We start from the raw sequence: 18076 nt of genomic DNA on the forward strand, positions 1-18076 counted from the left end.
AAGAGATAAAAATTTCAAAAATTAAACAAAATGACAAAAATATTACATTTAAAGTAAACATAGGTATATTAACAAAAACTCAATGACCCTAAAACAACACTGGTCATTTTACACGTCATGTTTCAGCTATGGGATATTCCAGCCCGTTCTCAGCCCAAGGCGTCATATATTTTGACATTTCGTCTACATCCAACGCACATGGTACCCTTTAGCGTAAATATGAGATGCAGATATATACATCACATATATATATATATATATATATATGGGCCAGAAGGCGCCTCCTAGTGGTCTAACCCTAACACTACCCCAGACCTAAACCTACCCATAACCAAAGCATGTTATATTGACGCTAAAGGGTGCCATGTGCGTTGGATGTAGACGCATTGTCAAAAGCGTCAGTATATGAGAATGCATTGGATATTTAGCTCTTTTGGATTATACAGAGCCTATAAATGATAGAGATATTTGCCTAAAGAAGGTGCAGAGAGCCACTTGTCTTCTTAATACACCCAAGCACTGCCTCTCAAACCCTTTAATAAAAAATCACATCTTCTAAAGAGCATCTCAGAGAAAAGATCAGTTTACAAAACAGTCATCTCACAGATGACAAGATCCTTCAGAGATTATCAAACCGGTACATAAGACTTGTTCCGCACGTCACACACACGTCTCTTTACATAATGCTGTGCTGTGCAGAACTGCCATTATGTCTGACTTATTCCCTCTCCAAGGACACAGCGCATCAGTCAGAGACGTGGACATGACTTTGATCTGAATGGAGGAATCAGACTGTAACACAACGCCACTTTTATTTACATTTCTATAAACACCTCAGCTGGAATATAAGTGTTATCGAGAGCAGTTCTCCACGGCAAACAAACCATGTCTGAGTTGTTTTGGGGGTGGGTGAGGAGAGACATCACAGAAAGAGTTACAGGGGGCCTGAATCCCCATAAATCCCACCACACGAGCATGGCAACAGTAGCGCATAGCAACTGGTTGCTAAAGAGACGGAAAGGCAAGCCGCCGAAGGGTTGACTTGCTTACTTGGCAAGTGATCCGTGCAAAAAACGGAATTCCCGAGTGACTGGTAAAAGGCTCCGGTTGCTATGGTGACCTAATGGAAGGAGTGCTGGCATGTGCTTCGTCCCCATGACACACCAGTGCAATACACACATTTGCACTGACATGAATGAACACTGTAACTGGCTGATTCATTAATTGGTCAATAATCTGGTAGAGGATATGAGAGATGAATCCATGCACACATATACTTTTCTTTCCTTTAAAGGAGTGGTTCACAAAATGTAAAACAAGTCTTTGATGTCCCCAGAGTGTGTATGTGAAGTTTTGGTTCAAAATACCCCACAGATATTTTTATATAGCATGTTAAAGTGTCACTTTTTGAGGGTGAGCAAAAAAGCGCTGTTTTGTGTCTGTCCCTTTAAATGCAAATGAGCTCCTGCTCCTGACACAGAGGGCGGAGTTTCAAGAGCTTGTGTGTGTGAGCAGCTTCGATTACCTCACACAGACTGAAAATTTCAAAAACATTTAGCCTTTTTTATGTTCAAACCGGAGTCAGAGAAAGATGGAGACTCATGTAGAAGCAACAGGACATTTCTGAATGGTTAAATAATGAATTTATGTAGCTTATGTGTAGTTATCTTCTAGTCAATGATTAGCATATATTCTGTCATGATAATCTATGAATTATTCCGGGGGCGGGGTTTATGTAAATTTTAGGAGGGAGGGAGGAATGTCGCGTAAACCCTACAGTATATCAGCCGTTTGTTGCAGTCCTTAAAAAAATGATTTATTTAAAAGCAAATCTCCCTTTGCTTTAAACTTTGAGCGGTTGTAACTTTGCAGATGTTGTTTATGCTCAAACAGCAACATTATACACTAGCAAAAGTTCTAACTAAAAATCATAATCAACCACCCCTTTAAGGAATAGTTGATCCTACTTTACATCTTTCGATTTTCTACCATTTCAGTAGATTTTTTTTTAAATTAAACCATTAAATAAATAGCCTACATAAAGGTACTTCTTAATTCTTCTTATAATATTTATATAAATAATATTTTAATAGAATTTATGAATTAATTAAAGATTAAATGCAAGATCTTCATAATTTCTATTTGTCTTTTAAATAATAATTGTTTATATTCTGGATTAAATAATACACAAAAATAAGCACTTCTTAATTTAAAAACTCATTTTTTAAAGAATTGTTTATATTCTATATTCTGGATTAATTCATAGTAAAATAAATCTTTATTCTAACAAATAAATAATTGCTTATACTCTGGATAAATTAATAGAAAATAAATAAACATTTTTCAAGACTAATGGTGTTGTAAATAGCGTTTCACTGTAACAGTTCATGCGAAGTCTCTAAAAGACTCTCCTGTGGACATAAACTGCTTAATCTTAAAACTTTTCTTTTGCTTCAAGATTTGTACCTTTTTTTAAGTAAAGACAGCTACATAAAAAGTAGGTCTAATTTGAATCCAAAAAGTAAGACTGGTTAGCCCTAACTAATAGCAAGTTGGTCAGACTAGTGGTGCTTATAAATAAATACATAAAGGTGCTTCTTAATTCTTATTTTAAAAAAGGAATTGTTTATATTCTGAAATACTTAGTAGAAAATAAATACACATATTTGCTGTTTTAATAAATTTACGAATTGTTTATATTCTGGATAAATAGAAGAAAAAAAGCTCTAATATATTTTTCTATATAAATAATATTTTAATAGAATTTATTAATTAATTAAAGATTAATTAATGGAAATAAATGCAAAATCTTCATAATTTTTAAATAATAATAGTTTATATTCTGGATTAAATAATACACACAAATAAGCAGTTCTTAATTCAAAAACACTCCTTTTTTTAAAGAATTGTTTATATTTTATATTCTGGATTAATTCATAGAAAAATAAAAGTAAATCTTTATTCTAACAAATAAATAATTGTTTATATTCTGGATAAATTAATAGAAAATAAATAAACATTTTTCAAGACTAATGGTGTTGTAAATAGCGTTGTCACTGTAACAGTTCATGCGAAGTGTATTAACATAAACTGCTTAATCTTAAAGGTTTGTCCTCTTTACTTTTCTTTTGCTTCAAGATTTGTACCTTTTTTAAGTCAGACAGCTACATAAAAAGTAGGTCTAATTTGAATCCAAAAAGTAAGACTGGTTAGCCCTAACTAATAGCTCGTTGTTCAGACTAGTGCTTATATACAGTCTTAACTTACCGTTACATTTATTCAACCGGCCCCTGCTCTGAAGCTCTTAATGTATGAGACGTTCCTTGCTCATTGTCCACAATAAAGCTTCTTCCTTGATAACTGAAGGCTTCGTTCTGAAATGTATACACGTTGGCCTTAACAAAGCATTCATGATAACAAGATAAATGGCGGCATCTATTAAGAAATGCACACATGAAACAAACTTAACTGCTAAATGCACATGATAAACTGCTTTTAATGTCACCTTAGCCCTTTTGTCCAAGAGTGATGTGATAATATGAGTCTTTAAAGTACAGCCTGGTCTCTAATTGATCTGGCTTATGTCATGTAAAAAGTTTCAAATATTGTCAAACATATGGACTTGTGTTCTTGCTCCAATCAATATTCTCTTTGGTTACAACAGACACGGACATGAAGAATGGGGATATCTGTGGCATCTTCCCCAGCAAACCCCTCTGTTCCCCCGCCAGACTCAAACACATCCACCACGACTGGATCCAGACCAACACACACATCTCTGTGGAAAAGACTTTTTTTCTTAGACGTTTATCTCATTTCTAAACAAAACTCAAATATTATGTTACAATCCTCCATTAATAAAACTGCTTAAGAGCGGTCCAAAGTTTATACCCAGAAGAGTCGCAGTCATGTACAACGTTTTAGTCCACATAGTTGTGGGCAGATTTCAGCAAGAGAGTTGCTATATTTTCTCATTTCCTTGAAATCTTCCACAAGAGTCGAGTGGTGTCTCTCCAGCACCAAAGAAAGCCAAATGAAAGGAGTGTTTTTAGAGACGTGATGGCTCTAATACCTGCTCAACCATGGTAATTGCCACTCTTGTCTCACTGGGTCATATTTTAAGATGAAGCGTGGAGACACTCTTCCCCTCTGCCGTTGTTTACGTGACATTTTAAAGATGAATTTCAGCCTAAAGAAATAATTCATCTTACTTAAGCATGCATACTTAAGCACTATCCAATGCCATTTTGTAGTTTAAATAGTTTGAGTAGCACGTTCACACAGAAAACTCAAGATAGAAAAAAGTACACTTTAGTAAATACCCAGATGATGTTCTTAAAGGGATAGTTGACTTTGAAATTAATTTTTGGTATGTTTTATCTTACCTCAAGGGCATCCAAGATGTAGGTGTCTTTGTTTCCGCAGTATTTTCAATTTTGATATTTTTAGGTCAAACCGTTCTTGTCTGTCAGTCATATAATGGAGGTCTATGGTCACCACCTCAACAAGCATGCACAGAGAAGTCCAAATTAAACATGATTTAATGACTCGTAAATGTAAGTACACATTGATGGCCTAAGACACGAAACGAGCGGTTTGTGTGAGAAAACGAACAGTATTTATATCGTTTTTACCTCTTGTAACCACAGCCAAGTGATCTGATGGTGCAGGCGATCAAAACTATATAAATACTGTTCGTTTTCTCACACAAACCGCTCGTTTCGTGTCTTAGGCCATCAATGTGTACTTACATTTACGAGTCATTAAATCATGTTTAATTTGGACTTCTCTGTGCATGCTCTTTGAGGTGGTGACCATAGACCTCCATTATATGACTGACAGACAAGAACGGTTTGACCTAAAAATATCAAAATTGAAAATACTGCGGAAACAAAGACACCTACATCTTGGATGCCCTTGAGGTAAGATAAAACATACCAAAAAATAATTTTAAAGTGAACTATCCCTTTAAATACTTGGAAAAATGAACTCTGCATCCAGAATCAAATACTTATCTACTATATGCAAAAAGCAGTTTGGCAAAAGAGTAGTGCGAATGCATAGTATTTGAAACACAGTCCCCGGATAACCTTCTACTTCCGCAGAGATTCGGCAGTGCGCATTCAATGGACACTTTACCATCCCATGAGGCCACGGGAGAGGATTTGTGAATGACAGTGAAGCGACGCAACTGACGCTGGTAGGTCACGTGACCTTAACAACATGGCGGATGTAGTCTAATTTTTAACTCATGCTACCCATATAGAACACACAGTGGAAGTGTGGAATGTAACTTCATGTCACAGCTTTAATTACGCAGTGGAGGGGGAGGAGCAATCAGACTCTGATGTTGAATGACAAAAATAACCTAATAAAATGTAAACATTAAATGGTTGAGTGCATGAGTGTGTAGTAGAGCCCGAACGATAAAGGATTTTGAAGGCCGATACCGATACAAATATTTTTTGGTTTTAAAATCCGATATTCCGATATATCGGCCGATATTTGTTTTTTTCAGAAACGCGCAAAAAAACATTAACAGATTTCCCTAACATTAGTTATTTGTAGTTATTTATGAGTTTTAACTAAAATAATATAATAATGCATTTTAAAAAGAAACCTGTTTCTTTTATTGTCACAACAGAACAGACTGATGATAGTGGCATAGCTAGCTTTATGGTTAGCTAGTCTACGATGAGCCATAATTTAGCAATGGATTATGTCGTACTGCAAATTGTAAAACATACATTTTCAATATAACAGGCCAAGGAGAGATGGTACGTCTCATTGCTATAACTGTCACACGCTATTAAAGAAATACTTCAGTCACATTGTCAAAAGTTAAAAGTCAACTACGTACACTGTAACAACTTAACGTAACTATTACTAGCTAACTCCGCTTCACTCTCGCCTTATTTAACAGCAGCAAAACTGGACATGATAGTCACAAATTTTGTCATGCTTATTTGAGTTAAGAGAACTGATGGGGATGATCTTTTAATTGCTATTCAAGCATATGTATCGTGACCAACTCAACGAGTGTTGCCAACAGGGATGGTGTAGAGTGCCCTCTGGTGGACAAACTATACAACTCCAACACTCAAACACTCCAACATGACATGGTTCAAGCGTGTTTCGTCTGTTTTTATTTTATTTTTGAAATATTCATATATCGGCCATTATAACTGCCGATACCGATAGTTTGGAAAATGCCTAATATCGGCCGATAATATCGGCCTGCCGATAGATCAGTCTGGCTCTAGTGTATAGTGTGTCATTTGGGACACAACTTTGGATTAAACCTCTGGATTTGTTTTATGATGCCTTCACTTTTAGATCTTCTAAGTTTTGCTAACATGGATATATAAGAAGTGGAAGGTCAGCTAGGTATTTTGCATACTGTTTTTCGCATACTATATAGTAGGGAAGCGTTCGATTTTGGATGCAGGGCTTGTTTATCTGTCTCTTTTTCAATTACCTGTCACAATACTTTTTATCAGTACTGAATGTAGCTATTATAGTTATAATCAGCATTTCTTTCGCTTCATTCGCCATCTATATTTTAATTTCCACTGAGTTTGTACCGTATGAGAAACGCATTAAAGGATTTCCGTCTCCTTTAGGGTGATATCCGATCCTGCCTGGGATTTTGGCCAAATCTAGGTTTCTTTTGGGCCTTTACATCAGGAGTGTGTCTTACGGAGGAGCAACGATCGATGGAGTACCTCAGCTAAAATAAAACATGACATTAAACCATAGCTAGTTTTGAGTCTTGTGAATGAGTCAAGAAATTAGAAGACTTACCACACAATTTCATTTCTTTTAGAAATAGTTGAATAATAAAATGTAAATAATAAGTTATTTTATTTCATTGTTTTATCTTTATATTGTTCAGAGAGAGAGAGAGAAATCAAAATAGAAAGTAATAATGTTCATGCTGTGTACAGTTACCATCCCCAGTCTTCTTTTCTCTGTACTCTTGCTCTAATCTGTTCCTCACACTTTATATTTCTGACTTCAAGCGTCACGTGGATTTGTTCCCGGTGATGTGTGTCAGGGTGACATACGCAAAGTCCATGATACTCTGGCCTGAAATCCCTGTTATCCCTGTCAGCTCCTCCACTACCTGCGGTGCACATAAACCAAACACACTTTAAGATTGTCACGTTTAAAGCAAGTAACAGATATTTAAATACACTTCACAGCTGACTGACTGAATCAAGATGCATTCAGAAGCTGTTCTGTACCTTTTCCCATGTTGAGATATGATGAATGAAGGCGGCCACAGCAATTACTCCAACTCCCAGAAGCATGAAATCCTCCGTCACCGACACAAACTTGGCTCTGTTGCAAACACAAAATATACGTCATATTTCCCCAGGCCATGGCAGGTTCCACCCTCAGAATGAGTAATGACCTTGTTGAAGGAGAAGTGTGTAAATCACGCACCACCAAACAGCAAATATATTAACTAGGTTTACATTTCCCGAATGAAATACGAGAGCAAAACACACCGGCATGGTGTTCTTACAGGTTTTTAGCATGTTGTTATACTGTATACATGCTGTATGTGCATTACATTGGCTGAACCAAAAGTTGGACAACTAAGAAATATTTTGAAAGCACCAGTGTCAATAACCTGTTAAAGGAGTAGTTCACTTTAAAAAAATCTTTTGCTGATAATTTACTCACCCCCATGTCATCCAAGATGTCCATGTCTATCTTTCTTTAGTCGAAAAGAAATTAAGGTTTTTGATCAAAACATTCCAGGATTTTTCTCCATATAATGGACTTCAATGGGAACCAAACGGTTCAAGGTCCAAAAGACAGTTTCAGTGCAAACTGTTCAAAGGGCTTTAAACGATTCCAGACGATGAATAAGGGTCTTTGTGAATAAGGGTCATTTAAAAAAAAATAAAATTAAGTTTTATAAACTCAAATGCTCACCTTGCACTGTTATGTGTGACTCTCTTGTTCGAAGTCGTTTATCAAAATGAACAAATCTTTTTTTCGTGTCATTTGGTTCATTCAACGAACGAAATGAACGAATTGACTCGGAAAAAGATTTGTTCATTTTGATGAACGAGTTCAAACAGGAGAGTCACGAACGCGCATCACAGAACAGAGCAAGCCGATCATTTGAGCTTATAAAACTTTAACTTTGTTATTTATAAAATGAGCGATCGTTTCGCTTGATAAGACCCTTATTCATCGTCTGGAATCGTTTAAAGCCCTTTGAACAGTTTGCACTGAAACTGTCTTTTGGACCTTGAACCGTTTGGTTCCCATTGAAGTCCATTATATGGAGAAAATCCTGGAATGTTTCATCAAAGACGTTAATTTCTTTTCGACTGAAGAAAGAAAGCAAATCAAACCTGGTTTAGATCACGTTCACGCTCGCTAAATTCTCTCTCTTTAAAATCAGGAGCTGTGTCTGAAATCGCCCTCAATCACTATTCTTTACATTACTCCACTAATATGAAGGAGTGAATGAAAACGAGTGAGTGCGCCGGAAGGATTTCTGCTTCTGCATAGTTTGTGCTTGCCGTTTAATTATTAATTGAAATGTAGCAAACTGGCAGCTCAAGCAGTAATGAAAAGATTTATCTTGAACTCTGTCAAGAAAACCAGCATGTAAAAATAAATAAATAATTAAAATGGATGGATGGATGGATGATTCAGCTGCAGACGCCATCTTCTGGCATGGGAATTCATTTGTCGTGACCCTCAGAGTGCATTATGGGTATTCTCTAGGCGTTGAGCGTGCATCAGTTGTACACTCGTTATTGCAGATTATTATGGAATTATTATTATTATTATTGGGCCCATACACACTGGGACGAATATCAGCGTGCATTATTCGCCAGCGTTTTTCAATGCGTTTTTTTTTGTGTTTACACCCAAGCGATTTTCACTTACTTACAAAAATAAGTTATCAATGCAATAAATTAATTCAGCAAATAAATGTTGTACTAAAACGTAAATGTTTGGCAATAAATATATAACAGCAATAGAATAGCTTTACAGTAAACAGTTTTTTTTTTTTGCAGTACTAGCCTATCTTATATTAGTGACGCAAGACCATGTAAACAAACAAAAAAACACAGCCAATGTCCAAAGTGGCAATTAGTTATAGGATAACGGACACAGCGCATCAATGATCATCATGTTTGTAGCATGATCCAGGGGATTAAAACGTCCAAAATATATTTCAGGCCTAGTGGAGTTGGTAGCTAATAATAGTAGTAAAAGTGTAAAGTTGCATACAATGGAAATACTCACTAATGCAAGAAAAAACTACCTCAAAAAACTTTTATCTGTGCTGTTGTCCAGTAACTCCAGTTGGAATTTTCACCGCGATATGGCGGCCGCGCTACCGAAGCGCCATCTAGTGGCTGTTACCAAAAAAGCATTAGAGTTTCGCCTCTTGTCCTTCTATACTCTTTGCTTACGATGAGCCGAGTGAACATGCAAATTCATTCCCTAACATTAGATGGCGCCCGTTTGCCATGCAATACCACTCCATAACAGTTCTCTTATATCAAGATGTTTGTAGTCGCTGTCGCGTTTGTCATATAGTTCTAACACCAACGAGACCAGCAGCTCTACATTCATACGGCCTTGCATCTTCCTCGTCTTATTTCTTCCTGGCTGTGTAGACGGCGATGCGTGTATCTTCTTCACCGTTGCATATGTGTGCTTGGCAAGACCGTTTTGTGTTTGAGCGCCCCCTTGTGTTTTACCATCTCTTCAGAAGCTCCAAACACTTGAGCAAAAGCGCCAATTTCATTGGTCGGATAGTTTTTGACGCGGCGCGGCAAACAAAAAAAAATGAACCCGAGGCGTTTTTAAAAAAAATGACGCTTTTACGTGTGGCGTTTTATGTGTCGGTGTGAACAGTCACCTTGGCGACCTTTGTTTAGTCACGAGGCGTTAAACGTCGGCGAATAACGCGCACGAAATTCGTCCCGGTGAAAGTGTGACATGTGCAGTGAACAGCCATGAAGAGCGTCAGTTTGACTAACTTTTCTAGCCTGACTTCGTCATACTCATATTCAAGAGAGAATATGAGTCTAAAACTCCTCAGTTGGGATTTGATTATGAGGCGTGTCGTAACCGAACCAGGAAAAAAAACCCCTCTGCACTCAATTGGATAGTCGGTAGACCTACAACCAATCAGAGCAACGCAGTAAGTCAACTCCTTTGCATAGCGCAGTTTTCAAATGCAGAACGTAGCCTAACTTTATTTATTTTAGAAGTTAAATAACGAGTGTTGCTTCTTTTACTTACTTCTCCATAAGTGCGACCAAAGGAGAAACCACAACGACCACAGGCTTTTCATTACGTCCATCTTCTTAACGACCGTCAGAGCCAGCTGATAAGTTACACTTTTCCCGAATCATGTAAGAAGGACGGCAAAAATATTTTTCCGATCGACAAATGCCTTGATTGCAGTTTTCTGTTTGTCTATTAAAATGAATGCGCTGTCGATTTATTTTACAAAAGACGCGACAGCGGAATCTATACATCTCAATTCTCCAGCTGCAGTCAGGGAAACCAGTTAAGCGCTCTTTGATAACGTGATGATTACGTCCTTGCAGATCATCTGTCCATCATCTTATAAAGCCCGCCCTGGCAATCTGATTGGCCCGTTAATTTTTTGACTGATCATAATTACTCCTCAATGGAGCGAGTCCAGAGCGAACTTCCCGACCAGAAAATGTTGTGGGCGGAGTTCGGACTCGCATCCAGGCTATAACTTTTCATGAGAGTCGGCACAAATAATTTCTCTGGTGAAGGAGATCTTGTTATTTTAGGTTTGTTCTTGCACATCAAGCAGGTTCAGTTGAGCTTCTGTTTGTTCGCTGATTAATGTTTAATTTCACTGTTTATGTTTGCTGAGGAATATTGCAGCTTTCAGTCTCCGCTTTGACCAAGGAGTGCGCCAAGGTCAGACTGGAAATTAACTTGGTAGACTCACGCGACAAACGTGTAAGGGAGGCAGCCCCTGTGTTAAAAACTGGAAGAAAGTGGTCAGCAAAGAAAGCTGTGGAAAATGCAAAGGCTGCCCTTCAAATTGGGGATATTGTGGGGCAAGTACAGCATGGAAGAGAGGGTTTTGGGCTCAGTTTAGCTTCTGAAGGAGAGGATGAGGTGTATAAAGGCCATTTATAAGAATGCATGAGATGGGAGAGTGTGGAACAACACAAGGTGGGCTGGCAAGACCTTTGGTCAATGGACGAGAATAGGATCAGTTTCCTTATCAGGTCAACATGTTCTCCCATCACCACAGAACCTAAACCTCTGGGTAGGAGAGGATCCCTCTTGTCCTTTGTGTTCATCACCTGCCACATTAAGGCACATTTTGACAGGATGTAAGGTGGCTCTTAGCCAAGGTTGGTTTACTTGGCGCCATGACCAAGTACTGCAATGTTTGGCTTTAGCATTGGAAGGCAAGCGTAGTATGACCAATAAGTTGCCGCCTGTTCTAGCAAAACATTACACGCAGAAGACAATATTCCTCCGCCCAGGCGAGCAACCACCAAGAAAAGATGTTAAAACCAATTCTCGCCCTGGACAACTGGAAGCTGCTCGGGACTGGAAGATGCTGGCTGATCTTGATCAACGGCTTATTTTTCCACCACTAACTTGCGACCAGATATTGTCTTGTGGTCTGGATCAGCGTGCATTGTTCAACTGATATGCCGTTGGTGGATGCTGTAGATGAGGCATATGAGAGGAAGTGTAGTATGCTCATCTAGACATTTAGATTTATTCATTTAGCTGACACTTTTATCCAAAGCGACTTAAAATTGCTATATCTGTCAGAGGTCGCACGCCTCTGGAGCAACTAGGGGTTAAGTGTCTTGCTCAGGGACACATTGGTGTCTCTCAGTGGATTCGAACCCGGGTCTCTCACACCAAAGGCATGTGTCTTATCCACTGCGCCATCACCACCCACTGAAGCAGAACAGTGAGGACGGAGAGTCCAGGTTTATCCGATGGAAGTGGGCTGTTGAGGATTTGTGGCATACTCTACAACCCGGATTCTCAGAGACGTCGGATTCAGTAGCCAATAGTTGCGTCGTACAGTGAAGAATATATCTGAAGCAGCAGAGAGGAGCAGCAACTGGCTGTGGATCAGACGAATATATTCTATGTACAGGCCGCCATGCTACGGTTTCGAAGAATTCTTGAAAGACTTGAAGAGTCTGTTGGATTATTTGTATAGTTTGCATATTAATAGTTGTGTTTTGAGGTAGGTAGAATGCCATACGGAGCCGTTGCCAATGAGGGGTCATGAATTGGCTTTTTAAATTTTATTATATTATTGTCTGAGGTCAACTTATGATGTTCGCTTGTTTTTTTACATTCAAAAACATCAAAATGAATAAGTAATAGGCTATTTTGTACCCTAGTTGTGAGCTTAGCTGAAAAACGCTGGGTTTTTATGGGCGTCTCGCACTGAAGACTTGGAAGTAAACGCCCACTGCTGTGAGTGGATAACAGTTTTGCATATTATAATGAGTTTCGACTCACTCGTCGGTGAACTTGGGGGAATTTTTTTTGAAAACGTCCAATGTTGTAAAATGGCAACCGGAATGATTCACCCATACATGTTCGACCCAGAGTCCGTGTGTTGCACCATTCCTGTCAGATCCAATATAGACGGCACTGCAAATCCAGTCTTGTTTACAAAACAATCCTCAGTGAAATGAAGCGAACAGACAGACGATGTTTTACCTCATCAGCTGGAACGTCATTAAAAATAAAGTTTATCCATGAAGTCCTATTGGAATCCAGATGAAGCTCATGCAGCGACTGTCTTGCACAACCAGGCACTGCACAATATTCTGTATCGCTCTGTAGCTCGATTCGGTTTGTCATCACAAGGTAGGAATCTATGTTATTTAGCTATGCGTGTAATGCGCGAATCTGTGGGCGGGGCTAAACCAGCCGTGTTGATCTTCTTCTGCGGGGGTGGTGTTTTATCCTCTTTGACGTCACTTTGAAAAACGAGTCGTTTGCTGAGCCTGGTGTCAATAAAAGCTTTTATTGGACTAACAAGGACGTTTTCAGTTCTGAAACTTACAGGATATTCTTATAATATGATGACCTCTTAGATGTCAAAAGCTCAAGGAAAATTTGATTTCTCAGTTCATCACCCCTTTAAAGACAAGAGCAGGGCTTCGACAGCTTTAGTCAAACGGGTTGGCGCGTATGGTCAGGTTGCGGTGAGATTGTGGCGTTAGAGATTGTGGTGGTCACATCAAGGGTTTATGCCTCTGAACTACGAGGAAGGAGCAACCTCGGCAGCAAGAGGGATCTCAAGCACAATAGAAAGAAAGAAACGCTGATCTACAGGTCAGTAAGCTGGGATCAGTTGAGTGGGGGATGGAGGGGGGTGACTCTGGGACGCCAGAATCACAGTCGAGCCCTCTTGAGGTGTCGTGGGCTAGTCGATGAAACACTGAGGACAGAAGGTGCCCACTTGAAGACCCCAGAGATGTCCCCTACTCGGCTCAATCCAGACGCTTGTCGCGCTGATCCGCTGGGGAGACTGCACTGTGGCTGATCCCCGGAGACAGCATCGCAGCCGCTGTGTGTGTGCTGACGCACCAGGGAATATACTTCAGCCATTAACACCAGACAGAAGGATATTCACATCACCATATGGAGGGAAAAGTACATGGATGGAGAAGTATAGGTTACTGTAAAGCTTGCAAATCAGCATGAAGGTGTGATGAAAATCATTTGTGAATGAAAGCCTCAATCTTCAATTCAATCTGTTCATCATATAACATGATTGAGTCTCTTCAGAATAATTGGACCAAACCATTAAACTCATATGGGTTAGTTTAATGATCTCTTTGAAGCTTCAAAGTGGTAGGTGTGTAGCTGTCAATGGAGGGACAAAAAGCTCTCAGATTTCATTAAAAGATCTTCATTTGTGTTCTGAAGATCAACGAAAGTCTTACGGGTTTGGAACGACATGAAGGTGAGTAATTACTGACAGAAGAATCAATTTTAGGTGAACTAAAGGGTTGCTTTAATGCCTCGGATTAGTGTCACTTACTTTAGTCAAAGCTGATTGATCCAGTTTTGCTTCGCGATCTCCAACCAATTAAACCTGCTCATGACCAAGTCAGCCCTATAGAGTAAGTTGCCATAAAGGTGATGATACACAGGGCAACTTTTTGAGCAATGTTGCTGGGCAATCTTGCCGAGTGATTGTTGGGCACTTTCCCTTTGAAAATGGGCAATAAATTTCAATCGGGATTAGTTAGATCTGTCGTGGGCCCTGCTGTGTCTCATCTGGTTACCCGTTGATGGCAACAATGCTCAAAACGTTGCCATGTGTATAATCACCTTAAAGGAGTAGTTCACTTTTAAAAAAAACTTTTGCTGATAATTTTACTCACCCCATGTCATCCAAGATGTCCATGTCTTTCTTTCTTCAGTCGAAAAGAAATTAAGGTTTTTGATGAAAACGTTCCAGGATTTTCTCCATATAATTTATTTTACTGGGCACCAAGCGGTTCAAGGTCCAAAAGACACTTTCAGTACAAACTGCAAACTGTTCAAAGGGCTTTAAACGATTCCAGACGATGAATAAGGGTCTTATCAAGCGAAACGATCACTCATTTAAATAAAAATTAACAAAGTTCAAGTTTTATAAGCTCAAATGCTCGACTTGCTCTGTTCTGTGATGAACAGGAGAGTCACGAACGTGCATCACAGAACAGAGCAAGACGACCTTTTGAGCTTATAAAACTTAAACTTTGTTATTAATTTTTTTAATGAGCGATCGCTTCGCTTGATAAGACCCTTATTCATCGTCTGGAATCGTTTAAAGCCCTTTGAACAGTTTGCACCGAAACTGTCTTTTGGACCTTGAACCGTTTGGTTCCCATTGAAGTCCATTATATGGAGAAAAATCCTGGAATGTTTTCATCAAAAACCTTAATTTCTTTTCGACTGAAGACAGAATGACATGGACATCTTGGATGACATGGGGGTGAGTAAATTATCAGCAAAAGTATTTTTTTTTAAAGTGAACTACTCCTTTAACACTGCTAAAAAATAATCATACTGCTTAAACTTAACTCAAACTTACTTACCTTGGGTATAGTCCCGGAAACTGGCACCATGAAATATGCCATATTTAAAGTTAAAATGGCAAATTTAAAGTTTTCTTTACAAAATCCCAAACTTTACCTTTAAGAGTAGAGAGAGTAAAAGGGTAAGGAAACAGCTCGCCTGTACCTTTGCTCATCAGAAGGACTGGGGCATCCGGTGGCAGATATGAGCAATGAGGTGTAGATTGTCTCCCTCTGCAGGTAAATAAACTGCAGTACATGCACACACAGATGATGCAGGTGTGCCACAGGGACGGTTGCATCATTATGGCCTGGGTGAGAGCACAAAACGCAGTGTTTTAGACTATTTGAGTTCAGTTAATAGCTGCTACCTGAGAAAATAATCTTACCCAGCACTTCCAAAAGGGTCTCCACGTACGTTACAGGATTTGGGACATTTAAATTAAAGTTGAGAGTTTTTAAAATGAGAATCTCCGAGTCCAAGAGTTGCTCTTTGGAGGAAGTGTAATTGACTGCATGCAGAAATCTCATTGCAATATCATTATTAACCACCTAAATGAATGGAAATAGAACAAATCACAATATAACACATGGAATATTTGTTTTGTTGTCATTTATGCGCTGAACATACATTCGAGTACAGGTCCAGTTTGCTGGCTATCTGAACGCTCGAGAGGATGAAGAGAAAGAGCTTCTTCTTGAGTGTTTGGAAGATGAGATCCTCGTAGTTCTTTGGGTCCTGACCTTTCTGGCTGCTGTGGATTTGATCTTCAATATATTTGGCCATGAACCTAGAGCATGGCAAAGTGAAGGCATTTTAAACATATTTATTATGAAAAATGTTCGTTTGAGATTGTTTAAATTACCTCTCCAGTATTTCGATGGCCTGATATCCAACCACAGGGTTCAGTCCCAGCTCCTCACAAAGACGAAATACACACTCTGTGGACCGAATAGATGAGGGTGAACAAAAAACTATTAATGTAATAGGACAATGTTTTGGATATGACGTTATAGTGCTTTTATGTAAGCTCAAGCGTATTTGTTGGATTTTTCTCATAATTACTTGCAAATGTATTTATTTCTGTTAAAAACAAGGGAATAAAATAATTTGAATTACTTCAATATTTTGCGATTTAAGACAGCCTTTTGACATCTACTTTGTAAATTATTTAACTATAGCCTACTTAGCAAAAAACTGCTCATATTTTTATTTATACAGACTCAATAACCCTCTTAATAAAATAGGGGTGTGTTGATAAATGAACACATATCTCTAAAATTCAACTAAAACTCCGTAACTTTGATGAGTTTCCAGGCTGCAGCAAAATAAAAGTCCCTCTTCCGGCAATAATTTGACAAGAACACTTATCGGACAATTAAAATATATCTAGGCAGATATATCGGTAGACTACTGAATCACGTTACGAACATTGTTTATAAATATGTTAATAATTATAACATATTACAGTGTGCAACATGATATTATTGTTATCTGATAACGTTACTTATACCGTGGTGCTCCTACTACAATACTTTCTGGTCAGTGTCTGAAAGCAGTGTGCTAGTTTGAGGCCAACACACACTCACCCACTATTCTCCTTTCTTTGAGATACCCACAGTACTCTGGAACATTCTCCAAGTTGGATTTGTTTCTCTTGTTTAGGTTGGACAGAATGTCGGTCAAAATGTCAAACGACACCAATCCAAATCTCAGGTTTCTCTGTTCCTTTGTGGGCAATGAAAACATAGTTGGCGCCATTTGTTCGTAAAGATTTTTTTAGACACAATAAAACACATCGATTTCTACCAAGTGTAGCGCTTTAACTGAGAGAGCCACATTTGACATAATTTATATATTCATATACCAAAATATAATGATTTAAAACTATAATTCTGAGATTTTATAACAGACACACGAATATAAAATTAGAAAGTGATTTTAATAAAATCATTGTTTGTTTTCTTCGAAATTCCTTCAATTACCATAACGACGGTGTGATTTGTCCGTTCTGAGTAGCGCTGGTAGCGTTGAGAAAAGTATCACGATCCACGAGACAACGCCATCAACGCGTTGTTTTAAAAGTGCCCCGGACAACGTTTTCTTCTAAATAAATTTCTTCCAGGGCTGTGGTTCTATAAAGGCCCAAATACAATATGCAAGAATACAATAAATGTAACAAAACTACGTTCACTAAAGTACTTAATACCGTATTATGCACCTATACCTATCTACATAGACAGTAAAAGGATCTACACATGTGCCTTTTCATGGACTAACTTTAGGTGGTTTACAAAAAAATGGGGCAAGATGAATTAAAAAAATGAAAAACAAATTAAATTATTTAAATGAAGTTATTACAAAATACAGTTACTAAATAATAAAAAAAAGCTACAAATATTAATAATAATCAAAAACTGCTCATAAGAGTGGGCGTGTTTGACTTGTTTTGACTCTGGTTGGTGGAATTTTCTGCACAGCATCATGGGTAATGTAGTTTTTCACAACGAATTCAGATGTTAAACATTATTATTTTAAAACTAAGTAGAAACAATGCGGGCTGACGACTTCAACAGAAGCAAAAACTACCAATTATCAACCTCGTTGCTCAGAGTAGGTCTCACTTTAAAGGTTTATAAGTTATTGTTAAAAATCAAATTTCCCTGTGGAGAAAATGATTTCACTTCCGGAACCGAGAAGTAGGCTCAGTTTATTTTTATATATATTATTTAAGGTAACAGCCAACAATCTTTCAGATGCCACAGATTAATTCATTAACTTATTCATTTATTTAAAATATATTGTTTATTATTTTATTTTATTGGGCCCTAAAATTCCCTTGCAACGATAATGCCTTTTGTTATTTGAAAAGGTTTAGCCTAGTTTTTTTTTTTTTTTTTTTAAAGATCACAAACGTTTACAGTCTATGATCACAACAGAATATGACTATAGCCTGCCTGTTACGCAAACTGAA

The 18076-nt window shown here is 38.1% G+C and overlaps 1 protein-coding gene across 2 annotated transcripts; it reads right to left on the bottom strand.

Annotated features, from left to right (window-relative positions):
• Nucleotides 1-6235: 6235 nt before the first annotated feature.
• On the bottom strand, nt 6236-17539 carry cntd1 (cyclin N-terminal domain containing 1). Of its 2 annotated transcripts, XM_039657721.2 has the most exons (8): nt 17088-17539; nt 16692-16830; nt 15968-16043; nt 15733-15892; nt 15491-15653; nt 15268-15412; nt 7248-7344; nt 6237-7126 (listed from the first exon to the last, which is right to left on the bottom strand). In XM_039657721.2, exons 1-8 carry the CDS (start codon nt 17088-17090, stop codon nt 7025-7027), a joined length of 885 nt encoding a protein of 294 aa, XP_039513655.1. In that variant the 5' UTR covers nt 17091-17539; the 3' UTR covers nt 6237-7024. The 2 variants fall into 2 exon arrangements, with proteins under 2 accessions (XP_039513654.1, XP_039513655.1); XM_039657720.2 differs by lacking the exon at nt 17088-17539 and having other exon boundaries at nt 6236-7126; nt 16692-16878.
• Nucleotides 17540-18076: the final 537 nt, after the last annotated feature.

Source organism: Pimephales promelas, chromosome 17, assembly GCF_988280905.1.
Source record: "Pimephales promelas chromosome 17, fPimPro1.hap1.1, whole genome shotgun sequence".
Classification (NCBI taxonomy): Eukaryota; Metazoa; Chordata; class Actinopteri; order Cypriniformes; family Leuciscidae; genus Pimephales; species Pimephales promelas.

Bases quoted from the DNA above. Each gene is read 5' to 3' on its own strand.
- cntd1 (XM_039657720.2), bottom strand. From the start codon at position 16,863: ATGGCGCCAACTATGTTTTCATTGCCCACAAAGGAACAGAGAAACCTG. The intron at 15,654-15,732 runs GTATGTTCAGCG...CCATTCATTTAG, and splicing joins AACTGGACCTGTACTCGAAT to GTGGTTAATAATGATATTGC. The intron at 15,413-15,490 runs GTAAGATTATTT...GCTCTCACCCAG, and splicing joins GACCCTTTTGGAAGTGCTGG to GCCATAATGATGCAACCGTC.